At 22.6% G+C, this 22,730-nt stretch overlaps 6 protein-coding genes across 6 annotated transcripts; 5 read left to right on the top strand and 1 right to left on the bottom strand. All coding sequences in view use genetic code 6, as the record gives it.

Moving 5' to 3' along the window:
• Positions 1 to 2,533: 2,533 nt before the first annotated feature.
• TTHERM_00372320 (hypothetical protein) lies at positions 2,534 to 3,049 on the top strand (the record flags this gene model as incomplete). The annotated part of the gene is made up of 1 exon (XM_001009563.3): positions 2,534 to 3,049. One exon carries the CDS (start codon positions 2,534 to 2,536, stop codon positions 3,047 to 3,049), a length of 516 nt encoding a protein of 171 aa, XP_001009563.1.
• Positions 3,050 to 6,287: 3,238 nt separating this feature from the next.
• Positions 6,288 to 9,657, bottom strand: TTHERM_00372330 (kelch motif protein; the record flags this gene model as incomplete). The annotated part of the gene is made up of 2 exons (XM_001009564.3): positions 6,288 to 8,393; positions 9,094 to 9,657. The coding sequence occupies 2 exons, from the start codon at positions 9,655 to 9,657 to the stop codon at positions 6,288 to 6,290; spliced, it is 2,670 nt and encodes an 889-aa protein (XP_001009564.3).
• Positions 9,658 to 10,676: 1,019 nt separating this feature from the next.
• TTHERM_00372340 (hypothetical protein) lies at positions 10,677 to 12,615 on the top strand (the record flags this gene model as incomplete). The annotated part of the gene is made up of 6 exons (XM_001009565.2): positions 10,677 to 11,040; positions 11,091 to 11,553; positions 11,831 to 11,995; positions 12,049 to 12,217; positions 12,273 to 12,416; positions 12,475 to 12,615. 6 exons carry the CDS (start codon positions 10,677 to 10,679, stop codon positions 12,613 to 12,615), a joined length of 1,446 nt encoding a protein of 481 aa, XP_001009565.2.
• Positions 12,616 to 13,532: 917 nt separating this feature from the next.
• TTHERM_00372350 (hypothetical protein) lies at positions 13,533 to 17,987 on the top strand (the record flags this gene model as incomplete). The annotated part of the gene is made up of 8 exons (XM_001009566.2): positions 13,533 to 14,057; positions 14,122 to 14,260; positions 14,346 to 15,178; positions 15,243 to 15,399; positions 15,466 to 15,824; positions 15,874 to 16,230; positions 16,292 to 16,660; positions 16,869 to 17,987. 8 exons carry the CDS (start codon positions 13,533 to 13,535, stop codon positions 17,985 to 17,987), a joined length of 3,858 nt encoding a protein of 1,285 aa, XP_001009566.2.
• A 2,582-nt stretch (positions 17,988 to 20,569) lies between these two features.
• TTHERM_000372349 (hypothetical protein) lies at positions 20,570 to 20,880 on the top strand (the record flags this gene model as incomplete). Its single annotated transcript, XM_012795999.1, has 2 exons — positions 20,570 to 20,607; positions 20,691 to 20,880. 2 exons carry the CDS (start codon positions 20,570 to 20,572, stop codon positions 20,878 to 20,880), a joined length of 228 nt encoding a protein of 75 aa, XP_012651453.1.
• Positions 20,881 to 21,406: 526 nt separating this feature from the next.
• TTHERM_00372410 (zinc-binding dehydrogenase family oxidoreductase) lies at positions 21,407 to 22,402 on the top strand (the record flags this gene model as incomplete). Its single annotated transcript, XM_001009569.1, has 1 exon — positions 21,407 to 22,402. One exon carries the CDS (start codon positions 21,407 to 21,409, stop codon positions 22,400 to 22,402), a length of 996 nt encoding a protein of 331 aa, XP_001009569.1.
• Between the last annotated feature and the right edge of the window lie 328 nt (positions 22,403 to 22,730).

The following is a 22,730-nucleotide window of genomic DNA, read 5'->3' as shown; positions in this document are numbered from 1 at the left end:
AATAATTAACAATTTATTAGTTTAAAAAATAATAAAATAACTTTTTTATTAAAATATTGAATGGTTTTTAGGTATTGAAGAGCTTTTATAATTATAAATGCTCTATTGTTACTATTTATCAATTAAAAGTAAAAAAATAATTTTGTTTTATGAGTTTAAAGTGTATGAAGGTAATTTATGATCTAAAAAGTTTTATTTTTTGAATTTTGTATTGCTTTAGTTCTCTATAATTCGTTAAAAAACCACAAAATAATACTTTAAATAGGATTGCTTCAATTTTTTTAAAAATTAAGGTTATGAAAACTAAAAAAGCCTTGATTCAGGCAAAAAATATAAAATAGTAACATTTTTGACGGAGTAAATTAATAGAAAAATAAAGTTTGATTATGTTTTTTTTATATTTCAATCAATTTTATTTGGTTTAAAATAATTTATTATTATTGAAATGATTAGCTACTTTTTTTATTTTGTTTAGTCTTATTTTTACTTTCAATTTGAAGTGATATAACTAATAATACCAAATAATTTTGAAAAAATTGAATATTTTAAAACAAAATACATCATAGATTTTAGCTCTGTTTTTATAAAATAGCAAGAAATAAAAATGGATAATGCTTATTATCGAATAAAATTTATAACTTACTCTTAATCTAACAAATTATTTTTAATTAAAGCAATTTTTATCTTTTGAAATTAAAAACAAAATAAACTATTTTCTTTCACAATTTTATGAGTTAATATTTATAAGTATCTTTTTTAAATTTTGGCTCAATTATACATATTTAAATATTTAATTATATCCAATTTAAATTGATAAATATTAAAAATAAATTTCTCGAAATAATTTTTTAATTTTTTTTCGAATTTGAATGGATGAAATTTTATTTAAATTGGTAATAATTTGGCGAATCATTAAATTAAGCTTCACAAATTATAGACATTATAATGTTGAGTTTTTAGGTTGATTTTTACCGTAATTTTAAAATAAATGCATGAATGCACTTTTTTTGCAAAATATAAAATAGAAAAGTTGTATATTGGTTTTGTTTGGTGATTAACTTCGAGCATTCAAAATTTAAAACTCTCACATGACTAATAAAATTATAGATTTGAGAGTCTCTACTTTAATGTATATTAATTGAGGTAATATCAATATTTGGAGATGAGCAATAAATATTAAAATATCATTTCCTAAATAAGGATTCCTCCTTTGTATGTATAAAACGCTTTATTAAAAAAGAATAAAACATGTAATTTCTTTATTGAAAGTGAGAATAAGTAGTGCATCACAAATAAATTACTTGCTATTACCTGATAAAGTATTATAACAAGTAATAATAATCTAGAATTTATCATCAATTTAAAAAAATAGAAAGCAATCTATCTATGGGTAGCTTGTAAAAATGAACAAAGATATAAATAAAACAGAAAAGTTTTGCAAATAGAATATGAATAGCAATTCAGATTTAATATAATTTGATAGTAATACTATTTTATTTGAGTATTTTGAAGGGAATTTTAAAAAATTTTTTATATAAATAGAATCAATCTCCAGTATAGGAAGGTTATAATAAGGTATCAATGAAAAAATTAAATGTGTGTTTAAAAATGAAGATTAATTTTCTTTTGATTGATACAGCATTTTAGAATTTTAATTTATGGATGTTATCTCATACGACTCAGTATTTCTTTTTAACGAGCAACTGTTGTTCCAATTTTATTTTTCTCACCTCATACCCACCTCAACTTTAATTCAGGATAACTTTCATTAAAATAAAAATAAATAAATAAAAAACTTGCTGGGAAGCAGATAAAAATAGTGAATTTATGTTGCAAAAAAAGTGAAGAAAAAGTGTTAATTACAAAAGAATTAACTCGAAATAAATGCATATTTCAAAAACTCATTTAAAATTAAATTTTTCTTTTATATGTAAGTCATCATAAATTTAAAATAATCTCAACCAGTTCTTATTATTAAATAATTGAGAACATGTTTACACAATGAATTATATTTATAAAATAAAACAGCAGCCAGTTTTCATTTTTTATGACAGATTTCTGGTAAAAAAAAAGAAATCGATGCAATATTTAAAATATAAAAACAATATGAATTTGAATTTGCAATTGTTATGTTTTTACTTTGGTTTTGTTTGTAAAAATATTGTTTATTTAAATTGGTATGAATACATACATACAAGCTATCAAACAAAGAAACAAATAAATAAAAATTGTGAGAGCAAGCAGTTTCCAGATTATAATAATTAGAAATCAAAAAGAAAGTTAATAAAAACTAAAAAAATAAACCTCTATTTGGTTTCTATTTCATCACATCATAAATTAATTAAAAAATACTCTTAACTCTTAATTACATTAAACTTTATCTCCATCATCAAATTGATAAAAATAGCAAAGGCCTACTACTATAATTAATAAAAAGCAAACTAATTTCAAAGATATTAATTAAATAACTAACAAAATAACAAAAAAAAAATATCTACAATCAATAATAAAGGAAAATCAATTGCTTATTAAAATGGGCTGTGTTTAACTCAAAAAACATAGAAGTAACAAATACTAACAAGAATCACTACAATGCTCTAATAAAAACATTGTCATTGTTAAAAATCAAAAAAATACTAAAGATTGCGCTACAGATGCTGACCCACAAATCATCCGATCTTTGAGCAACATATCTGATGAGAAAAAGATTGAAAAAATCTGCTACTAGGTGGGGTCTTCCAATTCAAGCAAGTAAACTGGAATGGGAGAAAATAGCAAGTAGGAAGAATGCTGTAAATCTCATGTATCTTTTAAAGCTGCTCCAAAATATCCTGTCACACTAGAGTATGTTTTGGCCAGAAAGAGCTTTGTTGAAAACTAAAACATTCCTTAAGAACATCGTCTTAATATGTTCCCTGCTCCTAAACTGAAAGGTATAGAAAAGAGCTCTCTATATTACAGAAGAAAGAGCACAGCTGCTGAGATCATGAGACACAAGAAAGTAGATTACAGGGTAGTTCGCACAGGAGCTTAATCATAAAAGTTCTGAAGTAGAAATTGAATTAAAAATATTGCTTTTTAGTTTCCTTTTTGAAAGAGAGGCTTACAAAAATAGCCTTTTTGATCTTCCTTACTTAAATATAATGTTTAGTTACTAATTAAAAACCTATAACAACTAACTAATTATTAGTTTTAAAATTTAACGAATATAATAAATAAAAAATAAATAAATAACAATTACTTTCTAACTTTCTTAAACACTATATTACTACCATTAATTATTAATATTCTTACTAATCATATACTATTTATTTCCTTCACTCACTCTAAATACTTTAGTGATTTAATAATAACCCTAGAATTGCGAATATTCTCACCTAACTCTATCTCAAGGAAATTTTTCCATAAAGAGATTATAATAAAATAATTTGAATTCAAAAAAGAAAAAAAATAATTCTGCGAAACATATTGAGTTTTTTTCTCAGTTAAAAGTCGGGCAATCGTCTTTAATGTAGATTTAAAGCTCATTATACAGATTGGAAAACAATATAAATATGCTATTGAGATTTACAATTCAAACTTTGATGTCTGAAATAGAATAGTAATTGATGATATTGGCTAATTTGACGGACTGAGTGAACAAAAAGAGGGAAATTTAAAATAAATGAATATAATTGAATATTATTTGTTTGAAAAAAATTTCGCTCACAAAATTTAGATTGTATTGAAATAAAATAAAAAAGTGACGCATTAATGAATAAATCAATAATTAAATATTTTTGATATATTAATATAAGATTCTGATTCCTTCAATGCTGTTTCTTTTATTTTCTTTTACCCTAATTAATTACTTAATGAATCAGTTAAATAATTATAGATACAATCGACTCCCTTAAAAAAATAAATTTATGAATATGCTAAAATAGATAGCATAAAGTCTATAGAAATTAAACAAAAATCAGAAAATAGATAAAGCCTAATTTAACAACTAAATTACACCAGTTCATCATAAAAACAAATTGTAAGTAGTATAGTATTTAATAAAAAAAAATCATGACTTAGACAAAATAAACTATATTTAGATAATTATCTAACAAATTAATTACCAGCGTTCTCATCCTTTTTATAATAAAAAATCCCCTTTATATATCAAACAAATTTATTTTCTTAAATATTGTATGTCTTTCTTTATTTTACTAGCTTAATTATTTATTAATTTGATTAATAACATTTTTCAAAAACACCACACACATTTTTTATTTACATTTTTTATTTTTTTAAAAATAGTCTACTAATTTATCATTAATAAATTTAATTTTTGTACTAGATAGTTAAAACACTAATTGCCTTAAGCACATTTCTACAAGGCAAAGTAATATAATAATAGAAAAATAGAAGTAAAAAAAAGATATTTCTAAATTTTTCTTCTCACTAATCCAATAAATTCTTCTATATGTTAATATTATAGATACTCTACCACTCAAATTCAATCGTTTACTAAAAATAAGCACTCTTACACGAAAACTCAAATTAAAGTTAGAAAAAAATTTTATTTATTTTTAAATTTTGATTGCTAATTAACCATAATCAATAAGCAATTGTTGTATATCATAAGTCATAGGCATATGTATTTTTTTTTCATTATTTTATTAACATAAAAGCTTATTTTAAAATTAGTTAGTTCTAAGCAGAATTTGCCAAAATTCAAGCTTTTTGCAATAAAATAGAAATAATTATTTTTTTTTCTACTTCTTACCTAGTCTTTTGCTACTCAAAATATTTGATAATTAAAAATTCAAATTTAATTCATGTATTTATTTACTCTCTAAATGTTAATCAATACAAATACTCTGTGCTTCAAAAAAAGTTCAAATTTTATTATAAAATATTCTAACCATTTTTTAACAAATTTTTAGTTTTAGATAGTTATGCTAAATTTTTTTAGATTCAAAAACAATTGAAAAAATGAAAGCATTTTTATAAAATACAAAAAGTAAACACAAAAATACAATGAAATAAAGCAAAATAAAGATAGAAAAAATAAATATTATTTTCAAGTGTAAATTAAAAAATAAATTTGAGTGAATTTTAAAATTTGCTTATAAAAACTGATTCTTAATTTAAAACCATGAAAACTAACAAAAAAACAAAGAAAGAAATGAGAAAGAAAAATGTGTGATTTTGATGAGAATAATGTAATTATTACATTTATGAATAATACAGGAAAAATCACCAGAAATTCATAATTTAAAGACATTTAATTATCTTAGCTTTTTGAATTTAATTATAAATCATTTACTTAAATTATAACTTCAAACTTTTTTCGTTATCTAAATTTAATAATAGAAATAATTTTTCTTATTTTTTAATAAAAACGGAGCTGAATAGTAAAAATATTTTGTAATTATTGATTATAATTCCTTTTAAGTTAACAGAAATTTCGTTATACCTAAATAATAAATTGTAATTTGTGGGCATAATTTAATTTCAGATAAATAAAGAAGAATATCATAAAATTTACATCCTCTTTTATTAACAAAAAGTAAAATATTAGTTTCTATTTAATATTACTTAATTCTAATTATTTTGTTATAATTAGGCTTTAAAAGTTAATTTCTATCCATGAATTCTCAAATTTTTTTTTTTTTTGAAATATTCACGCCTACTTTATAAAAGAAAAAGCTAATTACTGATTACTTAGATTTATTTATTTTATAATAATAAGTTAAATATATATTTTAAGTTACTTTATTTTCAATTCTTAAGGGAAATTCTGTATTTTTTATAAGAATTTGTTAAGGTTTTCTATTTATCAAAGTTTATCATATAGGTATTGGATTACAGATAATAAAATAAAAATATTACAATGAATCTTGTTCTGGCATAATTCTTCTTATTATTATTATTCTTTCACATAAAAATAGAAAATCTATCAAAAATAATACTTACATTTAAATTAGAAAAAAAATATCATTAAATTATCTATGTGAAAAATTAGTGATATATATTTTATAATAGACCCAGCCTTGAGTGAATATATATAGATCCAGTCTTTAGTGAATAAATTTCTTCTATATTTGCAAGCATTTAATGGAATTAATAATTATATTTAGTTAGTTAGAAAAATATAATGAATTTACATATATATTAAATACTAATTTATTCAATCAATTTATTATTCTTTTCTTTTGTATTTTTTATAATATATCATGATTATTGTATTCAAATGTATCTTTGTTAGTGTAACTTATTTTTGTTTGTTTGTTAATATGTTAATCTTTTAATATTCAGAAACGAATGTCACTTCCTCTTATATCTTTTACTTATTTTTCTACAGAGAAACCCATTAACCTACCAGTGTCTTATCTATACAACTGCTTTTAAAAGAAAATTACGTCGCTCTCTGACAAGCAAACCTACCCTGGCAAAATGTAACCTGCATTATCTGGGATTGAACCATACTGATCAATTCCAAATAGCTCGTGATGACCTAATTTGTCTATATGACAGAAGAATATTTTTTTATTTAGTTAAGGAGGAGGAGGAGAATTAGAAGGCATTAATGAATAAAAGGGGTGCCTAATATGCTAGTATACTTTAGATCCATCCTGAGCATAATTGCTGTTATGGGTATTTAGCTCACCACCAAATATTATTATTTAATTATGATTTATTTGATATGAAAGCATGTTTTTTGCAAAGTTTATATTTTAGGTCACATGAGGATCAATGTCGTATTGAATGCATTTCCAAATGTCTTAATAAATATCATACTTTTCAATTATTTTTGTTATTTTTCCATTGGAATCCACTCCACCGAATTTATATACCGAGCTCTTATTAAAAAGACATAGAGATGATCCAATGACTGGTACATTCACATTACTTATTTTAGTCCAACAATTGGAATTCAAATCATATATTTCACATTAATTTGTTAATTGCTCATCTCTGATACCTGAAACAACTAATATCTAAGAATCTCTTTCAATGGTACAAATTCCAAATTGTCTTCTTTCTATACTGGCAATCATATTAGATTTCTTTACAAGCTTTCCATCTTTATTGCTATCGTATTGCAACATTTAGATACAATCCTCTCCTCCTAATATGAAGATTTTAAACTCACCTACTCCTGGAGCTACTATAATACTATGCTCATGGGGTATTACAACTTTCTCAGGTAAAATCATTTCTACTTTCTCAATGTAGGCATTCTTTTTTTCATTTACATGTATGATGTTAAGTATATTAGTATAAGGAGTTACAAATGCTAGGCCTTTGTACTTTTTTGGCTTCTTTTCATATGCATATTCTATATCATAAATTTCTATCTAACAGCTTGTTTGCCTATTTGGGGATAATTGTAAATCAGATAAGTACTTTTCTTATAATTTAGTAGATCTTCTTTTAATACTACTTCTATGTTTTATTAAACTCTAACTATTTAATGACCTCTACTTGATAAATTTATTATTGTTTTGTTCTATAAGCTCATTTGAAAGTGGAATAGTACTTAAAGAGCCTACAGAATTCGTGTTAATACTATTTTATTTAGTTATTTGTAATAAGCTTCTAAAATTGCTCTTAGAAGGAGATAAATTTTTTGAGTCATCGTCAGAAGTTTCATCTTCATTCATTAAATCATCACTTATTTTATGGCCACTAAAATTGTTTTCATCATACTGAAACTCTTGGTCATTGATTTTCTTCAAATCTTTACATATTTTCTACATGCTAGGCCTGTGATAGCTTGAAGAAGGAGTGTAACTAGAGTTTATTAATGATGGGTCAATCATTTAAACGAGTATCTTAGATACATTTTTATATTATTTGCAAATATCTACTAGTACTTATCTTGAAAAAGGCGACAAAGGCTAGTTAGGCTCTGTAAAATTATCTGCTCCTATATATAGTGAACCCAATCTCAAACCTAAATCAAAAAGCATTCTCATGTATTTAGTTTCTGTATCTTCAGCTTAAGCTTATTGAATAACATTAGTCAAAGATGGAATTTGAGAACTTGATTTTGTGGATGAAGCAAAATCAGATTCTAAAATATGAGAAAATGTCTTTGATTTAGAGGAAATTGCTGAATTCTAAGTACTTTTTGTTGAGTTCTTTGGTGAAGTAAAGCCTTAGATATATCCATTTTGCAATTCTAAAGTTTATCTTCTCTTTATGATATAGTTCTTTTGATGGTCTAGTAGAGAAGCATATCTCTTTTTATAATTTTTATTGTAAACTGACAAGAAATGCATAGGGATAAACTTTATTTTGTTTTCTAAATCTACGCTTTCGTTAACCACGAAATTTTCAGGCATTATGTCAACTTTGCAGACATATTCTTTCAAGGTTGAAGACATGCTTCTCTTTATTTCTCTTTAATATACCTATCAAATAAAAACCAAGATACATTAAAACTTAAACATTGATTGGATTGCAATCAAAAATCAAATTAAAAGGAATTTATTCATTAGTTCAAACAAAACAAATTAATTATTTTGTGCTATATATAATTCATTATTTAATATAAAAAAAATTATAAAAGAAAGAATAGTAATACAATGTAAATTTGAAAAATGAAACTAAATTGAATATTTTTTAAGAAATTTCATCAAATTAAAATACTATAAATTTTTAGATAGCCACCTTTTATTCATTTTTGAAATAATTTAGATTTATTTTTTAAGAGAAGGAAGAAAAACATTTAAAATAAATAAGATGATGCATCTTTAAATATTTTTCAAATTTTTGATAGAATAAATATTAATTTTGAGTAAATTAACTTAATGTATTACTAATTTGCTAAAGTAGATTTTTTTAAATAAATAGTCTGTGCTTATGAGAAATAAAAAGTAAATTAATTAATTTATCTAATTTTTTAAAATTTGTGAAATTTAAAATAACTGAAAATGAATGACTCTCAAAATGAGGTATTGTCTTTATTTCTATTCTTTTGCTGAATTCATTTACAAGGAATATTTTTTATTTCTACCTTAAAAAAAATATGATGGAATTTAAAATTCTAACTAATTCATTTATCAAATACCTTTTAATTCAATTTTTGGTTAGAAGATTTAAAAAAATTACATGATTAATTCCTTCAACCATTTAGTGAAAAAGAGAACAAAATTCATATTAAGGAAGCCCTTTTCTGATATTCCCTTTAGAATACAAAGAATTTATTTTAAATTAGCTGTTATGTTTATCAATTTCTTCTCTTTTTTTCTCTATCCATAGCTTCAGATTTGTTGTAAAGTAATCTGTTAGAAAGGATAATTTATATATTTTTTTAGAATGAATTTCCAATCCCAAGTTTGAATTTCCCATTACTGAATTTCCACTTTTTTAAAATATATTCTACTTTCCTCCTACACTGATTCCATTATTTTGGCTAACTTTTGATTCTGGTATCACCAAATCATAAGTGTATTTGTGAATTTTTATGATATATGGTGATTCTGACTTATCAAAAGCGCATATATCCTTTTGTAAATCTGCATACTCGTTTTCATCACTTGTACTTCTTTCAATTAAAACAAATTTTTTTCTCTTTTCTATGTCTAAAACTTCATGAACTACTACACCCTAAGCTTCATATATAACACTATTTAACTGGATATTTGTATAGAATTTGTCGCTTGGTTAAAACATCGATTAGTGTATTCTTCAATCTTTTTATTTCAAATGGACTTTTTATTCTAAATAGAGCTAAGTAATGCAAAAATATTTTTAATATGTTCCTATTAACTGAAAAATTAATTGATCTCGTCAGTATTTATCTAGCTAAATCAGTATTTTTTACAATTTATTAATATTTATTATTAATAATTAATATATTAAAGACAAACACTGATTGATTTTGATTTAGTTCAGTAAAGTAAATTCTTTTAGTTTTTTAAAGATTTAAACATAAAAATTTATTGATCATTATTAAGTAATAAATAATTTAACACTGATAATTAATAAAATATTATACTAATTATTTTTAAAATATTATTGTTTATTAATAATCGTTTAAATATTTCACAAATCAATTTCGAATCTATATCAACCATCAGAAATAAATAAAATACATATACGCAGATATTAAAATATCTTAATAAAATTTTAAAAACAAATACTATTTTAATTAAAAAAGTTTATTTCTCTTATGTTTTTAACATTATTAATTAGTTAATTTGTATTCAATTTAAACTACCATAACACATAATAAATAAATCTATGAGAATAAATACTAAAATTAATAATATAAAATTATTTCTCTCTACTTTATAAATTATTAATGTATTATTTATTGACTTATACTATTGCCTACCTATAAAATCTTCATTAGTGTGTTTAGATTTTTTTAAAATAGTAAGTTAATGCCCATTTAAATAAGAATAATTAATTTAGATAAAAAATTATTTTTAAATATTAGAGTCAGACAAGTATAGATTTAGATTGAGTTTATACTTTAGTAGCTAATCTTACCTAAGAATATCAATAGAAAATTTACTATTAAATTTATAAGCAGCTATAAAAATAATAGAATTGAGAATATTTATTTTATTAATATAATAAGATATTTCTGGTTAATAAAATTAATAATTATAAAGAAATCAAAATCCAAATTACTTATTTGTTTTTTTACAGGAAATTAAGTAGAAATAATTTAATACAAAAATATCATGGATAATAAAAAAGATACAGTTGTAATTGTTGGAGCAGGACCTGTTGGTTTATGGACATCCTGCTAATTAATGCTAAGTAACCCTAAATTAAATGTTCTTGTGCTAGAAAAGAGGACAGATTATGTAAGAGAGCATATCCTTAAGCTTAAAATAAAATATATGAAAACTCCTCGTATTAATAATTAAGCTTTTGAGAATTTGAAAAAAAAAATAGATGGAAAAACTCCAACTAAACTATTAGAAACTGAGCTATAAAATTTTGCATAGAGTCTGAATGTAAAAATTATCAAGGGAGAAGGTGTTAAATGCCTGTAAGATGTTTACAAACATGTTCCTGAAAATTAAATTATTGCTTTGCTTGGTAAGCTTATAGAAACATAACTAAATATCACAAATCATTAAAATAAATAGGATGTGATGGTAGAAGGAGTACAGTAAGAAGTTAAATTATGAAAAAGTACAAAAATGGAGATAAATTAAGTGCATTCTCTAAGATTTGGCTTCCAATCATGTATCCTTTGAATATTATAAACAGGATATGGGCTTTCAATTTGTTAAAGAAGAAAGCAAAAATTGATGAGGAGTTTAATATGATTGAGGAAGAAGTCTTTCTTCACTAACTTATGTTGAAATACTCAATTTAAGGAAAAGGAAAAGCTTTATCTAAAATATAATAATATAAAACTCTTAAGCTACTAAAATATCCAGCAACAGAAATAGTAGGTAAATATACCTAAGAATCAGATAAAACAGAAGCAACTTGCATATTTATAGTAGATAACGAAACAGCCTAAACAGTAAAGAAATTCACACCATAAAATCCTGGAAAATTCAATCAACTTGAAGGAAAAGTAAAAGAAAGCGTTAATGTTTGGTATGCTAAAAATTCAAAAGAATTAAGTTATTATTTAAATACTACTAAATTAGAGTTTGTTTATATGAGCTTTTAATTATTAAAATGAAAATATAAAAAGAATATCAAAAAAAGTATTAAAAAAGTACAAATAAATTTAAGAATATTTAATTTGAATACTTTTTCGACTTATTAAATAAAACTTAAGTAATATAAAACAAAGCTTTAATTAAAATAATTTAAATTGCAATAATAAAAATAGTAATTGATGTTAGATTTTTAATTTTATTTTTAATAGGATGAATGCTAAATAAGAGTTATTAGGATAGCATATTATACCTGACTCAGAAAGATTAGTTTATGTGCCTATATCAGTTTATTGTGCTTGTGATTTTATAGATTTATAACAGTCTTTCCCTATTGGCCTCGTTGGAGATGCAGCTTATGGTGTACCATATTTTAAGTAAAATAAATTTGAATTAATTAATTCAATAAAAATTTTATTATAAATATCAGAGCTTTGAACACTAGTTTAGAATGTGGCACAAAAATGGCAGAAATACTAACAGACATAATATAAAAAAATAAAAAACCTTAAGATAAATTTAAGGATTATTAAAATTATATGTCTGATAAGGTTTACACTTTATTTTCAAGCTCAAGTATGGTATCTCATAACTTTAAAGTAATTTATAAAAATATTAGTTGAAATTTCAAACAAATTTGACTAAAAATATTAGATGGGAATCTTTGCACTAAAAGTAAACAATAGCGTACCATGGTAATTCATAAAATGGTAAAATGGTACTTTTAAGAAAAAATTATTAGAAAACTTTGATCCAAACCATGAAGAAAACGAAGAATATTAAAAAATATAGTCTAAAGTAAATTATAAAAAAATATATAACATTTATTTATTTGTTTGTTTGTAAAAAATAACAGTAAGAAGCAAATCCTGAAGACTATGGTGTTAGCTTAGATGAAATTTAATATGAAGAAAAATTAGTTTAATAATAACAATTATTATTTGAACAATAGTAATAATAATTGCAAAAAGAATATGAACAACAGTCTTAATATTGATGATTAATATGGTTAAATTAATTAAACATGTTTATTTAAGCATTCATACTGTTTACGAAATTTTAAAATATATTAGAATATAAAATTGAAGAAGAAAAATTTAAAAGATATTTTTTATTTATTCAAATAAAATTTAATATAAAAAAATAAAATTAATTTTTTTAGTTAAGTGCTATTCATACATACATATTTTCTAAGTGAGGAATTTATGTGTTTAGTAAAAAATTAATATTAATAAAATATTTTTTCATGTCTTTAACAAAATTGTTTTTTTTAAATAATCTAAGCAAATGCTAATTCTTGAATTCAATTTATATGTAGGTAGATATTCATTCCATTTTACTATTTAATCACAAAATTTAAAAAGAAAAACAAAAATTTTAATTTTTGATTTAAAATTATAAAATTAATTTAGAAAATGTTGTGGATATTATTTTACTTATTGATTTGTTAAAAAATTGCTTATTTGTATTTAACTAATTTGTGAAAGATAGATATATATATAAATAAAATCTAAATTTTATTTAATTTTCATTCATTATTTTTATTGATAACTAAAAAATTATAAAATTAAAATTTAATGCAAACAATAAATTAAGAATACATTTTAAGTAATCTTTTTATGGTTTGTTTTGATGAATTAAAGCTCAAGTTATTGGCCATAATAAGTATTTTTCTAAATATGATTTTTAATTTCACCATACAAATTATTAGTAATATTATTATTATATTAATTAAATTTTTCTAATTAATTGATTTATAAATTGCTGGCAAAATTAGATATTGTGTTATATTTGCAATTTAATTATAGCAATTCTACGGCTTGAAGATTTATTTTAGTAAAGTAAGCTAACTCATCTGCAAAATAAAGCTCTATATTTTCATTTTAGATTTGTTTATCAATAAGTTTATCTAATATGAACAGGTCATTTTATAGTAAAAATAACCCTGATTCTAAAGATAAAAAGGATCTAGTTTAATAGATTAATAACACTTAACCTGAAAGGCAAAAGAAGCTATAATAAAATGAAAAAATTATTTTAAGCAATTTACCAAAAGTTACTGATAACTCTAAATAGTAGATTACTTCTGATGCTTTGATAAATATTTAAAATAATAAGCTTTCTGAAGGTAATAAAAGTGAAGCAATATCTCCTGGGCTCTCATTGAATTATTAAAATAGATAAGGAGAAAGAATAGGTTAAAATGTTTAAGCTAGAGTAGATTAAATGAAGATAGAACTTTAAAATTAATAAAAAAGAGAAGAGTATTCAGACGAAAATAATTATGATGATAAAAAATATTCTCCATAAAATTCAATTGAAGCCCTTAATTCATAAAAAAAGACAACATCTCCTTTGAAGCAATCACCTGAGAAATCACCTAACAGGCAAGAATATTTTCGTTATGATGGTTCTGGTGGTAGTTCATCTGAATCTTAGGTAATTCGTTAACTTACTCCTATAAATAAGAAATTAATTACTTTTATTTTTGATAATTGAAAAGAGAGATGATTTTGTGCTCAAAAAGAAACTTTAGATTTTAGAAAATAATGCTAAGTTTTTTGAATCATAGGCAAATCCTCTATTTAAAGAGAATCAGTAGCTTAAAGATTAAATGATATAGCTTAATGAAATTATTAAAGGTAATAATGATATAGATTTTCAACAAAATTAGATATTTTTTAGATTTAGTTATTTTTAATATTTATTTTTAAAATAAATTAAAAGTTAAAACAATGGACTTTGCTTTATTGGTCAGAAGCGAAGATGAAAAGGGTCAAAGTAGAGATATGATTAAAAAAATAGGGGATTTAGAGGCAATTTATAAAGTAATTAAAGATGATATTAATTTTTATATTAGAGAAGTTGAATAGCTTAGCAGAGATAATTAGTAACTAAAGTATGATCATGAAAAGCTTTAAGGAGATTATAAGGAACAAGAAAGAAAAAATTAAAAGGATAATGAAATGTTAAAAGTAAGCTATTCAAACCTTATCAGTGGTTTAGAAAGTAAAGTAGCAGACTTAAGAATACAAATTGAAAATTTAGAAAGGGAATTAGTTTAAGAAAGAAGAGACAAAGAGAGAATAAGGAAAGAAAAGGACACAGAAATACATTAGTTAAAAATCACAATAGAAAATTTAAGAAGCGAAGTTAAGCAGCTAGATGATGAAAGTACTAAAAAAATTAAAGAGCTTAATTAGATGATCACTTAAAACTTAGAAAATTTTGAAAAAGAAAAAAAAGAACTCATTCAAAAATATGAAGAATAGCTTAGCAAATAAAAAGCTAATTATGAAAACTAAATCAATAAACTTACTTAAAATAATACAAGTCACGTGAATTCTCTCTTAAGTGAATTAGAACAAAAAAATATATTAATATAAAGTTTGTAATCTGAAATATCTTAGCTATAAGGTAATTCAACTTAAGAAATTCAACAACTGATTCATAAACTTGCAACAACAAATGCAGACTTAGACAAATAAAAAAATGAAAATTCAGCACTAAGAAGTGATATTCATTTGACCAAAAAAAGAAACGAAGAGCTTTTAAGAGAAGTAATATATGAATAACTTTTTTTACTTAAGGTTAATTTCAACAAATTTATTTTTTCTCCTTTAGAAATAATAAATAAACGAAGAGTTAGAAAGATTAAGAAGAAATTACAAGTTTTTAGAGGAAGAGTTTAGGGATTATAGAGAAAAGGCAACAGTTGAAATAGATGATCTCAAAAGATAAATCACATAGCTAGAGAATGAAATAAAAAGAAGAGACAATGGTAATTAAAAATAATAAATAATTTAAAATTGCTTTTCTTATGTATTTATATTTCATTATAAATTAGAGTGGAGGTAAAAGTTTACAGATGAGGTAGATATTCATTCAAAAAATTCCAGAAAATAATTTGATGAAATGAAAGATAAATACGAGTTAGAAATAAGAAAGCTTAAGGAGTAACTTGAAGGTAACTACAATCAAATGGAATAAGAAAAATTAGAAATAATCAGGTAACTGAACAAAAAAATAGCAGAACTAGAAGATGAAAACTAGAAATTAAAATTAAAACTTAAGAGTATAAATACTGAATGGGAAATGAAGTTTAAAGATATGGAAAATTCTCTTAAAAAAAGGATTAATAGCCTCGAAGCTGAAATGTAGTTTTCATAGCAGTAAAATGACTCTAAACTAAGGAGATAATTAGAAGTAATTTATTTTTTATATGATTAAATTTTAAGGATTTGTGATTGCTTAGGAATTAGAAGAACTTAGGTAAAGGCAGTTGAAAGAGTTAGAATTTAAAAAAAATGTAGAACTTGATGAATTAGAAAGATTAAAAGATGAAAAATATAGAAAATTAGAATTATAATTTATAGAAATGAAAAACTAATTAACTAATCAGCTTAGTGATTTAGAGAGTGAAAGATTAAAAAGGATAAATTAACTTGAATAAGAGCTCAAAAATATAAGAAAGGAATTAGAGGAAAGGAGAAAGAAAGAACTTTAAGATTAGAAAAATTATTATGAAGAATAAATAAAGAGATTGAAAGCATCTTTAGAAGGTTAAACCAAAGAAGCTGTTTAAACTCTCGAATCTCATTACTAGAGAGAAGTAAATTTACTTTAAATATTAAATATTATAAATATATTTTTTTTTTCTTGGAAACTCATAGATGGATAAAGTCAAAGATTAGTATGAAGAAAAAATAAGGAAGATTAACAGAGATTATGAAAGCAAAATTAATTAAATAACTTTCGAATATGAAAACAAATTAAAAGAACTTAGAACTAATTTAGATAAAGAAAGGCGAAATTATGATTAACTGAAAGAAGAGTTCTAAAAGTCAAAAGAAAAGTATGAAAATGAGATCAAAGATTTAAAGCAATTAAAAGAATAAAATGAAAAAACGATCCATGATTTATAATAAAAAATAAATAAATTAGAAGAAGAGCTCAGATTATTAAAAATAGAATTTACCAAATACAAAAAAGACCATGAAAGTGATTTTGAAAAGCTAAAATAGGAATACATTGTTAGAGAGGTAAGAAAAAATTATATATATATTGTTAACATTCAAATTTTCAATGAATAAAACCATAATTATTAATATTCTTATTGTTTAAATTCAAATTTAGGTTAAAGTTTTTGGTGCAAATAATTATATTTCCTAAAAATTGAACTTTTATAGTTTATTTTTGATTTTTAAAACTATAATTTAATATTTTTATAATTTATTTTAAACAACTTAGAAATAATTATAATAAAAAATGGAAGATGAATTGAATAAAGAACTAGAAAATCACTTAAAATTTATTGAAAAGATGAAAAAAGAATATGAAAATTTAATACATGCTCATAAAAATAGAGTTGAAGAGTTAAACATTGAATTAAGGGATCTAGAACGTTTGTTTGCTGAAAGGCCCTCCAGACCAGACGATATTAAGTAAATTAAGCTACTTTTGAAGGAATTAGAATTAACAAAGAAGAAATTAGCTGAAACTGATATTAAAATTTTGCATGCTAACGAAATTGTCAAATATCTACAATTAGAATTAGAGAATTATAAAAATATTTATGAAATATTTGGTCCAAATAAAAGGCTTCCACCTGAAATTGAATAAGGAATTATTAATGGAACTCTCCCTGAAGTCGAAATAAGCTCTCCTGTTAAATAAAATATTACTACAAGATAATCTTAAATGAATAATAATTAAATATATTAGAAGAAAAGAAATAAGTCTATGAATGGAATAGATACTACAGCATATTTGATTGGAGATTTAGTTGAATAATAGCAACAATAAGAAAAATTAAATAGAACCTCCAATTTAAATACCTCAAAAAATTACAATTCAGCATCTATTTAAAACTAAGCAAGCTAGAACAATAACTCAAATACAACTGGCGTGTATGTTAACTAAGATCACTTAATTTAAAATGTTGAGAAATTTTTAGATAATTTAAACGATCCTTTATCTACTAAAAACCTTTCACCTCCTAGAAAAACCAATTAAATTAGTGAGTAGAATTTACAAAATCCAATATCAATGTCTTCCTCGAAAAAATAAAGTTCTATAGTTAGGTAAAGATCAAGAAGGCCTTCTTCATCTAGCGGAAATTATCAAAATGCAGATTCTTCTGTAAAATAAATTTAAAATGCAATATAGCAGACTAATAATTTCAATGATATCATAAAAATGAAAACTTAAAATACAAGAGAATCTTCTTATACTAAATTACCTACAATAGAGAAATATCCCAACAATACTTTTTATACAAATCCAAATATGAGCAACTAAACAAATAATCCAATATTTAAACCGATACATATTGACGATTTAATTAATAATAAAAAAAATATAAATTGAAAAAATAATATATGGTTAAAATAAATATCCTCTTTTAATAATTTCAATGTAAATAGAATATTTCTATTTAAAATAAATTTTCTACTTAAATTATAAAAATTACAATTAAAAGCTTTAATAGAAAGTAATAATCTTAATTAATTGATGTGAATTGTTTTCCTAAAATGTATTATTTTTATATTAATTGTAAATAGTGGAATAATATGTAAAAGATATATAGTAATCTATTTTTAAAATAAGTTTAATTATCAAAATATTTTATAATTCTAATGTATTAAAATTGAGTTTGATAAAATAAAATTATGATAAGAAACAACAGTTAATTTAAATAAATATGGGAGGGAGAATAGATACTACTATCTCAAATAAACTAAATATTTATAATCTAAAATATCTTTGACTAATAGTTAAAAAAAATTTTAGGATATATATAAAAATCAAAAATTTAAATATTTGATAACATTCAAATATTCAAGCAACATAAAAAAAATCAATTAAAAAAAATTAAAATCAGCTGAAGTCTGAAGTCTGTCTATTCTATAAAGGATTATTTTGTCTTAATTTATTTTTATTTGATTTATTTTATATTTTTTTATCTTTTTAGTTTAATTAATTAATTTTTATTTCTTTGTTTCTTTTTTTTTATTTCATTTATTTAAATTTTTCTTTTATTAACTTTTTCTTTTTCTTTTTTTAATTTCTTTTTCTTAAATTTAAATCTTTTGCGATTCCTCTCTTTTTTCTTTTCTTTCTTTTTTGCGATTCCTCTCATCGTTTTTCTTTTCTAATTAAAAAATATAAGTGCTGCTCTTAAACTATCTGCTTTTCTTTTCTCCTCTGTTTGTTGTCAGACTTAGACTAAGATCTTTTAGAATTCTCAACATTAATCCACTCGCACATTCCACACTCACACTCACTCACAAAATTCTCACAACTATTCTCCTATAGCAAATTAGCAATGACAACAAACTGATTTGATTAGATAGGCTTCAAGGATAAAGAGCAGCACTTTTCTTCATCTTCTGAGTTAATTGTACCTATGGAAATAAGACACTTTCCCTACCTTATATTTGCCTTCTTCAAGTATTAACTTATTTTTGTATGAAAAATATTAAGGCGATCGAAAATAAGCTGTTGATAAATTCCTGGTAATAAATTTATCATTAAAGGAGAAAGATCAAAGTATTTTTGATATTTTAAACCTCCTACAGCCTATTTATTGGAGTACTTATTAAAAACTTGTTTTGCGTTAATACTTGATAGGCTGCTCCTAAATTGCTATTTATTTTAAATATTTGAACAAGCCAAGGCATTGCTTTTTTGATATGGATATTTCATTCTGTAAAGAAATAATACCCATATCCTAAAGCGTATCCTATTTAAATTTAGATTTCCATAATTTACTAATTTTACTAAGGTATTGGAAAAACTTTTTCTATACTGGTAATATATCAAAGCTATGGTTTTTTAAAAACTAAATCTTAGTTAAAATTAGTAAATCGTGAAGATAAAATGGTGCAATTTAGGAACTTTCGTTTTACTTTTGGTTGTGGTAAAACTTACTTTTATAATTATTTAAAAAAAGAAAAAAAATTAATTAATAATTATATTTTTTAGGTAGATCAGATTAATAATTTACTTTGTTTTTTTTTTAATTTTTAATAAATTGTTTTGATGCATATATCTGAAGTTATTTTAAAATAATAGTTTAAAAATACTATTTTTTAAATTATTTTATTTTTATTATTTATAAATAACTAACAATTAAAAAATATATCGTAAAAGAAGTAGCTTTTTTAGAATTAATTTTAATTTTACAAATCATAAAAATTAACAGTATCTTAAAAAGTTTTTTTAAATAATATCACAACGGTTGTATGGTGTAGCGGTTAGCACCGAGGACTTTGAATCCTCTGACCTGGGTTCGAATCCCAGTACGACCTTTTTATTATTTTATTAACAAAAAAAATTTTAAAATTGCTAAAACTTTAATTTTAGAAATATTAATTAAATTATAAACAATTAAATAAAAAATAAATTTTAATTTATTTTTATTTTTTAAGTTAAGTTGGATTGTATTTAAAATCAATAAAAAATTTCTAGTTATTAAGCATTATTTCATAACGGTTGTATGGTGTAGCGGTTAGCACCGAGGACTTTGAATCCTCTGACCTGGGTTCGAATCCCAGTACGACCTTTTTTCTAAATCATTATTAAATTTGTAAGTAAAAAAATTAAATATTTACAAAATAAACAAAAATAAAGAGTCTAATTTCATGACGGTTGTATGGTGTAGCGGTTAGCACCGAGGACTTTGAATCCTCTGACCTGGGTTCGAATCCCAGTACGACCTGTCTTTTTATTATTATTTTTTTACTTTTTTACATAACTTAGTTTATTTTTTTATAAAAAGAAAAGTATTAACAAGAATGAAAAAACTAATCAGGTTCTAAACACAATTAATTTTTGATGAAATTAATTAGTGTTTTAAAATAATTCAAAATAAATAAAAAATAATATTTCATATAAAGTTATTTCTTGTATCCTTTAATATGCAATAATACTTGATAAATAAAAATTAAATGTATTTAAGAGCTAAAAACAATCTTTCTTTCTCAAAGTAAGTATTTCAATAAAGCATTTTTTTTTCTCAAATTTATTAATTTTATGAATAAATGATTTAATTATAAAATATGCAAAAAGAATAGGAATACATCATAGAGGCATATAAAAAAAAGAGTCCAAGATATAATATCTCAATTTCTTCATACTACTATAATAACACTAAAAATATAATTAATGGAAGTACAAGCAGATCCAGAATATATAATAACAACAGGCATAATGTTAATTATCATTTACAAGATATATGAAATCTTTATATTTTAAATGAAATATAATAATTATAATAATAATATTATAGTAGATTTATTTTTAAAACAGTGAATTAATCTTGTATTGGTAAAATAAGTGTAATAAAATAAAGATTTTTGTGTCAATCTGAACTAAAAAATATACAATGAGTTTTTATAAATAAGAAATTAAAATATTACAAAACTATATTTATTTAGATTATTTGAAATAATCTTCTCTAAATAATATATTAAGATAAATGAAAAAATATTTTTATTCATAATATTATTAGAAAATTAATAAGGAATTTTAGAACATTTTCTAATATTTTCTTTTAAATTACTTAATTTTGTTTCTAAACAAAAAATTTTGATCCTCAATTTTGGATAATAAATTTTGTTTAATTTTAAGTAAACAACAATATATCTAGAACATTTTTTTGCAAAATTTTTCTGGAAATGTTCTTATTTTATTAAACAAAATCTATATGATCCGTTTTTATTTCAAAAAAAATAAATAATCAGATATAAACTCAAAGTCATAAAATAAAAAAAACAAATTTTAAAATGTATAAAGCAGTTGTTGTTAAAGAATTTAAAAACGACGAAGCAATATTTGTTGAAGAGTTTTCTTTGGAAGAGCTTCGTAAAGGGTTGGATGAAAAAAATTTCATAGTTAAAGTTCATGCAGCTCCTTTAAATCCTTTAGATTAAAACAAGCTATTAGGAACTATATTCACTCTGAAATGTCCTTTTACTCCTGGATCTGAGGCATCAGGTATTATTGTTGAATCTCATAACAAGGATTTAATAGGTAAGAAGGTAGCTGTTTCTGTTTAAACTGGAACATGGAAAGAATATATATTAGCAACAGAAGAAAATTCTATCTTTTTGAATGATGATGTAGATTTAGATTCTGCTTCATGTGGTTTTGTAAATCCTTTAACCGCTGTTGGATTAATCTATCAAGCTTAAAAATACAATGCAAAAGCTGTTGTAAATTTAGCTGCTCAGAGTGCATTAGGAAAAATGATAAATTATTTGGCAAAAGATTCTGGATTAAATTGCTTAAATGTGATTAGGGGAGACGAAAATAGAATTCAATCTATCATAAAAGAGTATTAAAATGAAAATGTCATCAGCACCGACCAAGATCCTTAATCTTTTTAGAAATAATTCAAAGAACTTGCTGAAAAACTCTCAGCTACAGTTGCATTTGACCCTGTAGGAGGTTCTTTAACTGGTTAAATCTTCAATAATTTACCTTAAAATAGTATCCTGATTGTTTATGGAAGTCTTAGCTAAAAAGATATTGAAGGAATTAATGGTGTTTAAGTTCGTTGGGCAAATAAAAGACTTGAAGGATTCACATTTTATGGATGGATACAATCTATTCCTGAGTAAGATAGAAAAAAATCAAAAGAGCTTGTTTAATAAAAGATGAATACTCTTTTCAAGACATAGATTCATACTAGTTACGGACTAAACTAACACAAAGAGGCCATCAGTCTTTTTAGAAAGGTACAAGGAGGCTAGAAAATTATCTTTAAAATGATTCATTGACAAATTTAAAATAGTTTATATTTTATTCTATAGAGTATGAATGAATATTTCTTAATTTAGAATTATATTTTGTTTTCTTATTATTCGTTAAATAATTAATATGACAACAAAATTATATTTCAACTTTAAATTTATTCGGTAATATCTATCTGTTTTTAAATTTCTTCTATTCAATTAAATTAATGTCTATTATTTATTTATTAATTTGATTTAAAATATGTATTTTCTTATGTTTTAATAAATCTATCTACTTATTACTGCAAATTAAATAAAAAATTTTATTTCATCTCTATTGCTTATTATCTATCTTATATATAAAAATTTAGCA

This window comes from Tetrahymena thermophila, assembly GCF_000189635.1.
Source record: "Tetrahymena thermophila SB210 genomic scaffold scf_8254777, whole genome shotgun sequence".
Taxonomy (NCBI): domain Eukaryota; phylum Ciliophora; class Oligohymenophorea; order Hymenostomatida; family Tetrahymenidae; genus Tetrahymena; species Tetrahymena thermophila.
The sequence above is the reverse complement of the archived record's forward strand: the minus strand, read 5'-3'. Positions and strand labels throughout refer to the sequence as shown.